This window comes from Rhincodon typus, chromosome 40, assembly GCF_021869965.1.
Source record: "Rhincodon typus isolate 14 chromosome 40, sRhiTyp1.1, whole genome shotgun sequence".
Lineage (NCBI taxonomy): Eukaryota > Metazoa > Chordata > Chondrichthyes > Orectolobiformes > Rhincodontidae > Rhincodon > Rhincodon typus.
In genome coordinates this window covers 14,789,998-14,802,263 of record NC_063371.1, presented here as the reverse complement: position 1 = coordinate 14,802,263, position 12,266 = coordinate 14,789,998, and the positions used below count along the sequence as shown (strand labels likewise).

The 12,266-nt window shown below is 48.1% G+C and overlaps 1 protein-coding gene across 3 annotated transcripts in view; it reads right to left on the bottom strand.

The window, feature by feature from the left end:
* LOC109920037 (beta-TrCP) overlaps positions 1 to 12,266 on the bottom strand; it is a 31,197-nt gene extending 18,931 nt beyond the window's left edge. Inside the window, exons 1-4 of one of the 3 annotated variants that reach the window (XM_048618594.1) lie at positions 12,018 to 12,255; positions 3,447 to 3,524; positions 2,544 to 2,775; positions 60 to 246 (exon numbers count right to left, since the gene is read on the bottom strand). In XM_048618594.1, coding sequence (XP_048474551.1) covers positions 60 to 246; positions 2,544 to 2,775; positions 3,447 to 3,524; positions 12,018 to 12,065 — 545 coding nt within the window. In that variant the 5' untranslated portion in view covers positions 12,066 to 12,255. Of the gene's footprint in view, positions 1 to 59; positions 247 to 2,543; positions 2,776 to 3,446; positions 3,525 to 10,120; positions 10,323 to 12,017 lie in introns of all 3 variants that reach the window. The other 2 variants (XM_048618595.1, XM_048618596.1) reach the window with 2 other exon arrangements.

Sequence of the window (12,266 nt, the reverse complement as noted above, 5' to 3'; positions counted from 1 at the left end):
CATCCCCTCCCCTCCCCTCCTAGCAGCCTGCAGACCCTGACCCCAACTGCAGTCCTTACCATCCTCTCCTCTCTGATAACCCCTTCCAGAGGGAATCCGTGCGCACCATTCGCTCCATCAGTTTCTTCCAGAGCATCCCGTCGGAGATGACCCGGTACCATTCCTTACAGACCAGCTCAGCGGCACACAGGGACCGGGCATCCAGGAACGACAGGATGTTCTCTGCAATGTGGTCCAGGCCACGGGCTGCACAACGAGAGACAAAACAAGGTGAGGATGAAAAAGCTGAGGCTGAACCAGCTGAGGCAGTGGCACCAGCTTACCCTCAGCACTGGGCTCAGCTCCAACTAACCCAATCCAACAGCAGACCCTGAGCCTCTCTCTGGTGCTGGGAGTTGGCACAGACTCAGGTACTAAATGCCAACATCTCCTCTGTTATGGTCTTTGGGCACAGGCCACCACAGTCCACAGCAAGGCCATTCAGCCCCTCAGACCTTCTACATCATTGAACAAAGTCAGGTCTGATCCGTGACCATATTCCATTCCTTTCCATCACCTCTCCCAAGTTCATGAAAATCTCGCTGGACTCCCTCAGATTCTTACTGACTAGGGAGTCCAGCGAGGGTTCACCAGACTGATTCCCGGGAGAGGAGGACTGGCATTTGAGGAAAGACTGGAATCGACTGGGCTTGCACTCGCTGGAATTTAGAAGAATGAGGGAGGTATCTCATTGAAACATATAAAATCCTGATGAGACTGGACAGGGTAGATGTGGGAAGAATATTCCCAGTGTTGGGGAAGTCCAGAATTAGGGGTCACAGTCTAAGAGTAAAGGGTAAGTCTTTCAGGACTGAGATGAGAATGAATTTCTTCACCCAGAGTTGTGAACCTGTGGAATTCTCTCCCACAGGAAGCTGTTGTGGTCAGTTCATTAGATATATTCCAGAGGGGGCTGGATGTGGCCCTTATGGCTCAAGGGATATAGAGAGAAAGTGGGAATGGGATACTGAGGTTGTATAATCAGCCGTGATCACATTGAATGGTGGTGCAGGCTCGAAGGGCCAATTTTCTATGTGTCCATCACCTCAAATTTTAAAAATCTGCAACATAAGCGGTAAAGCGAACTATACTTGTGCTGGATGTTTACACAAGAGCCTAACAGTTCCACAGCCCAGAATTCTGATGGCTCTAAACTAATTCCCACCAATGTCTGTGTGGATTTGCAGCCTGGGGCTTCTGGTATTACTTTCTGCTATTTTTGGAAGTGTTGTTGTTGGGCAGGTTGGTCATTCTGTCTGAGAACTTGGGTCACCTGTCAGTTTCCACCTTAAATCCACAAATCATGGCAATCTCTCTCTCTCTCTCTCTCCTTCCCAACTTCTGATTTTCTAAGGCCTTTGTTCTTTTGATAAAGCAGTACAGGCTAAATTGTAGGCCGGATACAACACAGAGTCACAGGGCTGGGCAGCACAGAAACAGGTCCTTTAGTCCAACTCATCCACGCCGACCAGATATCCTAAATTAGTATCCAGACCCATATCCCTCTGAACCCTTCCTATGCATAAACCCATCCAGATGCCTTTTAAATGTTGTCGTTGTACCAGCCTCCTCCACTTCCTCTGGCAGCTCATTCCACCCTCTACGTGAAAAAAGTGCCCCTCAGGCCCCTTTTAAATCTTTCCCCCTCTCACCTTAAACCTACAGTTTTGGATTCCCCTACCTTGGGGAAAAGACCTTGGCTATTCACCTAATCCATGCCCCTCATGATTTTAAAAACTGCCCCTCAGGCCCCAACACTCCAGGGAAAATAGCCCCAGTGTATTCAGCCTCTCCCCATAGCTCAAACCCACCACCCCCCCAACTCTGTCAACATGCTTGCGAATTTTTTCTGCACACTTTCAAGTGACATGGAGAAGGCCACTGTGTTCAGAAGGCTGTGGAAAGGTTTTATCAATAGTGACCTCAAGTGGGGCATAAGAGACAAGATGATGATGCTAAAGCACTGTAGCTATGTGGTTCGACTTCAGATAGATCAAGTGTCCAAGTCTGGATGCTACCATTCAGACAGAACATGAGCATTTGGATAAAGACTGGCACTGTGCTTGTTGGTCTGGGGAAAGTAAACAGGAACTTTCAGAGCTGTTTGAAATGGCAGGGGGCTTCAGGTCACAGTGCTTCTCATGGCAGCAGGATCAGGTGACTAGAGGAGAGGGGGTCCTAGTAAATTCTAAAAGAACTCAGAAGCTGGGAGCAGGTGAGGAGGATTCACTTGTTAAACGCAGTGAGAGAGTTGCTGTGATGGGAATACTTTGCTTGATAGGGAGCTGAGTCAACGCTAACCTTTGAAGGGATTGGGAGACAACGCTGAAAAGGAAAAGATCTACAAAGCTGTGCAGAAACAGGAACCAATGGAAAGTTCATTCAAAAGAACCAGCACAGGCGTGACAGGTGAATGGCCTTGTGCAGTTCGGGATGACGGACACTAACATGGAGTCCCACGTGAATTGGGTGGTGTTCACTGTCCCTCTCCTCCCTGTGTGTACCTGGGAGCACCGTGATGAAGTCCCTCTGAAGCATGGGCTTAAGGTAGGAGTTGATGTGGCCGTGTTGGTAGTGACACATTCGGGATATCAGGTTCTCGACAAATTCCACCTGATCGGTTTCTGTCCACTGGTCAAAGTATTTTACACACTGCTCCTTCTGTTTCTCATAGCTGGTCGATGGTGCATGCTGCTTAGTTGGTATCATGCTCGGCGTGCCATTGCTGAGTTTCGTCTGGAAAGGAATAAGAGTTTGTTCTTTACAGGAACAGAATTCTGGTTAGGGGCAGCAGTTTTTGCTGGTATCAGCAGAAGGCACAGATATTAACCTGGGGCAGGTTCACAGACACACAGCAGACAGACGGGGAAAGCAGACGGAGACAGGGAGTAGGAAGGAGGGGTTGGACGAAGTTGAAAAGCTCAGTCCAAGAGATTTTTATCCAGGGTCTTGCAGGAGAACAACTTGTTGCATTGCAAAGTGAATGGGGTGGCGGGGAGCGGTACAACAGACTGAGAGGTGCAGTGGGTGGCTGTAGCTGGAGGAACACAGTGTTTGAAGATAAAGACTGGGGTACGAGAGGATAATTTCAACTTGAGGAGGCTCTGCAAGTGGCCACGAGCAAAGCAAACTCCCCGTCCGCGTTCCTTCAGCACGAATAGTTCATTGGTTTGCACAGCCAGTGTCTTAACCAGCAAGTTACATCACTGCTAGCTGGTCAACACTTGACAGAAAGTTCACATTAAATTCTCTGATCTTGGGTTGCTTTGAGGACAGTGTTCAAAGTGGCTGGAATCCTCCCTCCCCGGTTTCAAAACACCAGCTCTACGGTGGGCAATTTGGTGGAGTTTGAACAAGGTGGGTGACCCGTCGATATAGTCAGTCACAATGTCGCGAGGTATTGTCACCTGATTAAATGTGTTCTTTCCCAATACAAGTTTCTTAGGGGGTTCAGCCTCATTAAGGTCATCGCGTCCAGATGCATTCTGGAGAGAGACGAGAGAAATAAAAACAGAGAGAGAGAGAGAGAGAGAGAGAGAGAGAGAGAGAGAGAGAGAGAAAACACAGCAGGTCAGAGTTGGAGCTTCGCAAGGTCAAGCCATTCAAGAAAAAAAAACCTACAAAGGTAAAGCAAAGCAAACAGGAGAAGGCGAACGAAGCAACGGAGGGCTCAGCGAATTACAATGACTGCCACGATCTGCTCAGTGTCAACTCCAATTCGAGTTAATATTGGGTGTTAATTCAAAGCCACTTGACCTCCCCCTCCCCCGACAAACAACCTGACTGTGGCTTCTTACGCAAATACCTGGCTTGAATTATTTACTTCTCACTTTCTTACAACCGTACTCAACTGCAAACTGCAGACCCTTTTCTGACAAGGCGCTAGAGTGTCTGCCACTGCATAAAGTGCACACAAATAATCTGACACTGGATTAATAACATCACACAGAGAGACCCTGTGGCTCAGGCCCCGTGTGTCTGCGCCTAACCCACCGCCCCGGCAACGTTAACAATATTCTGATCAGTTCCAAAGCAGGGTCACTGCACCCAAAACGTTCACCGTTTCTGTCTCTCTCCACACATGCTGCCAGACCTGCTGAGTTGGCGTAATAACACCTGTTTTTGTTTCAACGTTTTAGCCAGCACTGTTTCCAGCCTGAAGTATCACCTTGCCTTCAATGTCATCTGTCTGCTCCCTGGGAACTCCAGGAGTTCATTCCTGCAAGTGTCAGCCCCAGTGTTGGAGGGGGGTGGGGAAGGAATATCATGTATTTTACTGCCCTCACTTTCCAACCAGTCCATCCCATTTGTTTGCAATTTTAAACTCCTTGACAAAATCACCTCTGTTCTATCCTCATTTTCACAGCTCCCTTCACATTTACTCAAACCAGACAGCAGCTGAATGCATTCGTGCTGCTCTCCCTCTGTTCCACGATTATACTGCTCCACACAAACAGGAGGGTGAGAAGACCATTCTGCTCACAAGCTTGCTCTGCCATCTCGTGGGTGATCTGATGCCAACCCAAGACAACGGCACATTCAGTTATCAGAGAACGATCAGCTAATCTGTGCAGCTTTTTAAAAGCACGAGCACTTTAATAAACTCCTCTTCCTGCTCTTTGTCCACCCAGCGACCAATACCTCCTCTTTGTGAGTTTAACATTCTTATTGGATTAAATTTCGGCTGCTCTGCTCTCCCAAAGCCCCCCACTCAGTCTAACGTGCTCCGCAGCCTCCTGTCCAGCTCCATTGCTGCAAGCTCTTGTATACGACCCAGGCCTGGAGATTGGGGCATCATGCTGAAACCATGCCCTGGGATCTATCACTGGCACCCAGCTCACATCTGTTTACCTTCAAATGCTGCCGGGTAACCTTCACTACCTCTGTCTGATTGCACACCGAGTGCCCATCAAGACGCATTCCAGATTCAGAAAGACCCAAGCCGCAAAGAATTTCACTTGGATAGCACCTGTAACTCAGGAGAACGTGCGAAGGTACCTCTCACATACTTCGCAAGCCCACGATGCTCCATGGCACACTCAAAATGGCCAAGAAAATCCTCATGCAGGTAGGGTGAGCAGATGGGAATGTCTGGCGCAGCTTCACACAGCTCAGGGTGCCTGGAAGCTCCAAGAGGCATGTACAGGAGTGCTGTCACTTCCGTCATATCGGAAACACAGCAACACCGCAACACCAGCCCCCTGTGCACAGCAAGATCCCACAGACACACACGGACCAGTTCCTGGATCAGTGACTGAGGGCTACATGTTAATCAGACTTCACTCACATTTTCCCCCCCTCCCCACACACAATAGCATGGGATCACAGTTTCTCCAGATTACAATCACTGAGTCCCTAGCCTGCAGCGAGAGGCCATTCAGCCCATCGAGTTCCCCTGACCCTCAGAGCACCCCACTGTTTGATCCCATCCCTGTCACCCCCACATGGGGGTGTGCATTCACCTGGAGAGACAGGGGCTCACTCAGGCTTCAGCTCAAAGTTCTGGGAAATCTCCGACTCTGGTCACAATAAAGACAAAAGATCCGATTGGCAGGGATACACATCTTCAGGGAATCCCCTGGAACTCCCACGATTGTAACAACCGGTTAATTCTCGGCCCACGGGGCAAAGGCAAACAGCTGCAATTGGACTGAAACTCTGCCTGTTGCCAACAGGCATTCATATGGCTCAGGTAAACAAACTTCACGACCACAACTGAAGTGAGAGAGGGGCGGGACACACAGAGAGAGAGGGCGGGAGGGGGAGGGATGCAAAGAGAGAGACACACACACACACACACACACACACACACACACACACACACACACAGAGTGAGAGAGACAAAGAGACAGAGAGAGAAACACACACGGTGCCGTCTGTCACCTGGCCAACAGAAACTTTGGGAACACTGACACAACACTGCTGGGAGAGAAGCCTCTGAACAGTGTTCTGAAAGTTTGTTACAGCTTCTGTGAAAGCTGCCGGGCTGAAGATTGGAGCTCATCAAAGCTCCCAGAAAGAGCACTGTGTTAATGCCGTATTGCAGCGAGGGAACATTGCCAAGTATCAGGCTGGTAAATCCCCTGCAAACCAGTGTGACTGAGGTTGTTCCCCATCAACCTGACGGAGCCGAGACAGCTTGGAATCAGTGGCAGCTCCAAGTATTCAGTTCCAGCCTCACACAACCCCTGGTTAAACCACACAGACTCTCCTGGGCACCACACCATGGGAAAGATATCTCAGCTTCCAAGGTGAAGACTGACCAGAATGATAGCTGGACCCTAAGGGTGCTATGACAAGGAGAGAGTCAAGAGACAAAAGTTATATTTCCTGGAAAGCAAAGCCTGAAGAAATAATTCTAGTTTAGATTTACAACAGATGGAGTAAATAAGGTCACTTTAACAACTACCTAGGGATTGGCAGGTTAATCATTGTCAAGAGATATTAGAGCGCTACCAGTTTTGACCCCTGTCCAACAACTTTTACATCTGACAAATAAAAACTTCTCCAGGTTTGAGCACAAGCAGGTATATGGAGTTGGGTGACAGATTAGCCATGATCTCAGTGAAGAACAGGTTGGAGGGGCTGAATGGCCTCCTCCTGTTTTCCGACATCAATTGTGAGCTGAATCTCTCATGTTTGGAATCACAGTCAACAGTGTTAGCCCCTGAACTGTGGCCCATGCCTGACAAATCCAATCAGAAAGAAGACAGAGCAGTTCACCACGTGAAGAGAGGAGAGGGAGTGACCACTCAGTAAACTACCACTGCCTGAGAGTTTGCAAAGCCAGAGAGGACAGAGCACAGATCAGCTAATGTAATGGGGGCAGTGTGGGTGAAAGGTGGGTCCCCAAAGTAGGTGCTTTTATTGACAGCTGTGAAGGGGACGGAAAGTCCAGTGATTGGAGGGACAGGCAGTGAGTGACAGGGTACCACTCATTTATTCAAGAGTATCAGATGGCCTGAGCAGCCTCATTTGCTCGCACTGATCTTTACAGAGAAACTACATTAACGTACAAAAACGGTTTTTAATCATTTCTATGAAACACTGAAATATTTTTTGAGGCAAAGCTGCCGATACGCTCACTGCAACAAAATATCAGGTTATTCACTGTCAGATCGTTCCTTCCGAACTCCCTCAAATTACGGACGTACGAGAGAGAGAGAGAAAAGAAATCACGTGTGAAACGTCTAATGCCAGGTGGAAACTGAGCTACAAGCCCATTTCTCAAACCGAGTGGGACAGTGCAATCTGTAAAGGTCCTCAGTCAGGAGTGTAACTGAGCTTGAACGAACTGCAGCTCATCAGCACGGCCTGCATCGACTGGATACACTATATGTTTAGACTTCGAGGCTGCAATGCCTGCGTGCAATTCTTTGCAAACCCTTTTTCAGGGTGATGGCACACCTGCCAAAAGCCAGCATTCACCAGCCATCCCCCTCCTACACTGCTGCAGGTTCTGGGGCAGGTACCTGCAGAGCGCCACAGGAAGGACCTGGCTGGACTTTCACCCAGCAACAGTGAGAAACGTCCAAGTCAGGATGGCGAGTGACTTGGAACTTGTCGCTGGCGGTGTTGCTCTGTACCTGCTGCCCTTGTCCTTCTCGATGGAAGGGGTCGTGGGTTTGGAAGATGGTTTGGAAATTTGCTACAAGTGCCACTTACGCAGTGAACATTCAAAAAAAGCTGCAACGCATCCTTCAGTGCTGCACAACAGCAACAACAAAAGAAAACATCCGAAGGCCCCAGGTTTGATCCCTGCTCGATTAACGGATCAGACATGGAGAAGATGGACACAGACAGGATGCTGCAGCTCAGCTTGGTGTCGTGGATGAGAATCCACCATGCCTTCAGGTCCACATTGATCCTGATGCCTGCGAAACAAAACCCTCAGGGAAGTGGCTGTAAACTTTGAAAGGAGGCGGAGCAGGTAACATTCCAGTCTATGGTAAAAGAAGGTGTGGAAAGCTGGAACATCCAGCAGGTAGAATGCTTATAGAAAGACCCACCCAGGTGACACACCGATTACAAAAAGCCAACTACAAACCTCCGCTGAAAATCTGCAGTGCATGACACATCAGGGGAAGCAATGCAGAGTCAGGTGCCTATTCAGGAAGACTTCAAAGATCCCACCACAGTTTCTGGAGCAGCAAAGATTTCTCCCCTTGTACCTGGCTCTGAGCCTTCTGTTTTCCTGTGGACTCTGGACATGGAGAAATTTCTACACTTGCAAAAGGATCAAGAGTGAGATGGTACGAGCTGAGCGGAGGCAACGGCCTGACGGCATTATCATTCGTCTATGAACCCAGGGTCGAATCCTGCCACAGCAACTAAATTCAGTTACACTAAAAAAAAAAAACTGGATTTATACGTCTAAATGACCATGAAACTGTTGTTGGGAAAAAAACCTATCGGGTTCACGAGTGTCCTTTAGGGAAGGAAGCAGCTGTCTTGTCCCAGTGAGGCCTACATGTGGGCTCCAGAATCATGCTGTTGTGGCTTTGGAGTGAGCAATAACTAATAGCCTGGCCAGCAAGGCCAACATCCCTTCAATGGACATGAACAAAAGTCTGAACTAAATCAGCAGATACAGCAATAGCGATGTGAGAAATGGTCTTTTTCACAGGGCAGGGGCATCGGAGCTGGAAAGCATAGCCCGAGCGTGCGCTGCAGGCATCCTGAATCAATACACAGTGCAGAGAATCACACTGTTCGCTGGAAAGGAAGGTGGGAGCTTGCTGTGCACAGATTCCAGCTACAGCATCCCGAATTCTAACTCCAAGATAAGTTCCAAAATTCAATCCAGCTGAATGGCTGTCAATACTTTCCAAAAATCATGTATTTACAACTGAAGCACCAGGAACTAGACAGAGATATCCCTGAGACACAGAACGAAAGTGAGAATCACACTCTGTGCATTCAAGGCTGCTATGATATTTGACTCAGGGTGCCGTGGGTTGATCTGGTCAGGAATGCTCACAGATGAAGATTTCACCTGGATCTCTCCATCCAACTCCTGGTTATTAACTCACATCAATCAGTTAACCCCGTCCCTGAACAATTAACTCCAGAACGGCATCAGGCAAGGGAACAAGACAAGATGTGGTGTTTATGACAAATAGGTCTCAGTCCATGTCTACTCTTTTGTGCCAATGGGACCACCCATTCCAACCTGCTGTACTTGGCATTAGTCCATTCACTTACTCTGCATGGATTTGGGCTGGCAGACTCAATACCTTCGCACTGGATGGGATCCCTGCCAAGATTCTCAAAGGTGGCAGAGGGACAGCCCCGGTAAGATGCTCCTCACCTGATAATCCTCAGTCAGGAACAGCCCACGCCACGTGGGACCTCTCAGACAATGTTTGGGAAGAGCGCCGAGTCTGACTGCAACATCGACAGCAGTGTCTCTGTGCTGTTTCCTGCAAGATTCACAGGCGTGGAAATGATGGACAGGAGCGACAGGGAAGTGTCCTATCTCTGTGGCCTGAAACCTAACAACCAAAACTACCTGCAGACAAACAATGTCCACACTCTCTGAGCCCCATCACTGAATCCTTTCGAAAGAGAGGGCCTCGGTCTCAACCCCCCCAAGAAATAAAGCTCTTTTCTCAAGCAGCTGCTAAAGTGTCACAAATCCCCACAGTGAAGGCGATCGGGATGAAATCCTTGAAAACGTGGACCATTTTTCCCTAACGTGGGACTGTCCTCTCAAAAGCAAACACAGACAAGGAAATTCATGCCAAGTGCCATCTCAGCCTGAAGCTGACTGGGATCTCAAAGCAAAGACTAAATTTAAAGGTGGCCAGGCAGCTTTGAAGACCTGGACAATTTCTAGCAAACACTCAAAGCACTGTACAAATATTCCCACAGTGCCTTTACAGGACAGGGGGTGAGGGCAGAAAGGCCATTGTTCAGCAAGGTCCTGTCACAAGCCAACATACCCAGGGTCTCCTCACTGAAAACTAGTTCCACTGACTGGGACTCGTCTCTTGTGTGCCTGACACCACAGTCCCGAAGCAAATACTCCATTCGGAAAACCGCCACGGCAGGAGATTCCCAGTACGAGAGAGAAAAATACCTCAGGGATGTCCTTAAAGCTCCCTGGACAGGTCAAACATCTCCTCTGCCTCATGGGAGTGTCCGGCTTCTGACTCACTGAAACGTAGGAAGCTCACTAGGGAAGGCAAGGTACATGTCCACAGATCTCATTGGGAATACACAGGGAATCGGATGGCATCAGAATGAGGTCATGAAGCTCCCCCAGATGGATCGAACCAAGCCTGTAGATCACACATCAAGTCAGAATTAATTTATCCCTGTGCATGAGGGACAGCCAAAGGGAAAGAGAAACCAATGATCAACTTCTCATTCGGTTGATGAGGGGAGAAAGAGAGTTTCTTTGTTCCTGACACAGGCTCCATCCCACACGAACCAAAGCCTCCTGTCAAACAAACCATCCAGTTTCTGATTTGAACCAAAGTTCAAACCCACCCTACAATCCCCCCATTACGGACTTGGCGGAATTCAGACAAAAATATGAAGCACACAGCACATGTCAGAAGCTTGTAGGATCTGTTACATGTGACACAAACAAACAAGGGTTACATCCACAAATATTTTACATCAACCCTTCCTTGAAGAAACCAGGAATCACTTCTCATGGGTCTCACATCCCTTCACACCGGAGCTCAGTGATGTTCGCATCATTGTACATCTCACAGGCCATTCAACCCATCAGATCTGCTGTCTCTTTGAAAGAGCTATCCAATTAATTCCCTTTGCCTGCTATGCTCCTACAGCTTCCACTTCAAGCACTTAGTCGGTTCCCTGTTGAAAGTTACTCCAGATCTCAACTTGCAACTGAATGAAAAATGTCTTATTTCCTCTCTTTCCTGTTTAGAGCCTTTGTTTTGTGATCTTCAACCGACAGTAAACAATGTTTCTCCACTTGATCTAACCAGCCACTTTGTGAACCCTCTCCTCACCTTTCTCGGAACTAAGGGAAACAATTGCAGTCTCTCCTCTTTCTACATGTTCCTGGGACCTGTGAAATCTCTCCAAAGGATTCCTTGCTTCTTGAAGTGGGATGCCCAGAATTGGATACAAAACTTCAAGTGAGGTCTGAACAAAGTTTTTAAAAGTTTAGAATAATGTCCTTGCTTTCATACTTGATATCTCTCTTCATAAAATCAACGATCTCTTCTGACTGATGAACTTGCCCCGGCATCTTGGAATAAGATTGGCCGTGCTAAATTGCCCATAGTGTCCAGGGATGTGTAGGTTAGGTGGATTCGCTATGGCAAATGCAGGGTTACAGGGATAGGAGAGGGGTTTGGGTGGGATGTTCTTTGGAGGTGATGTGGACTTGTTGAGCCAAATGGCCTGTTTCCACACTGTACAGACTCTATCCTACAACCTCTCGATTCATGTTCCCTTGTAAAATTGTCCTTATACAGTTCATAGATTCTCTTCGTTCCTCCTCCCAAAATATTACACATCACAGTTTTTCTCAAGAGTTGGCCCGTTTCCCAAATAGGTTTATGTCCTGCTCAATTCTGTTACTGTCCTCCATCCAGGTTTGGGTCACTTTGAAATGACATCCTGTACCCCACCGCAACCCCAGACCAGGAGATGAACATACATTTGTTGTAAAATGTATTGTACATTATTGTAAAAGCACTGGTCCTTATAAAGACCAATGATAAACACCACAGTTTAGAATCTGGAAAACAACTACTCACCACTACGCTGAACCTGCTGCTTTATAACTGATTTTATCTACATTGCAACTGCTTCTCCACTCTCACACATGAACTCTTCCATTTGGTGTATGATGTGGGACATAAGCACATTTTGAAAATCCATCAACACACACGAAATAATCTTATCCCAGCCTCTCCGAGACTTCACAAAGCCCGACTGTTACTTTCTAAAGTCAAGCAGAATCTCGACAAGCGGTTAAATCGTTGGCTTACCATGTATTCCACTATCTTGTCATGCAGTATGGAGTCAGAGTCCATCATTCACAAGCTCAAAAAGAGCCAGAGGGGGAGGGAGAGAGAGATGGGGGGGGGGGGGGGGAGGGGGGGGATCCTGTGGAATGGAGCTCCCTCTGCAAGCAGCAGGAGGAGGCCACTGTCTCTCCCTCATCAACGAGAGAATCCCTTCTCAGTTGGCTCCAAATGAGAGGAATGGCCTGGGTGTTTGTGGGGTGGGGTGTTTGT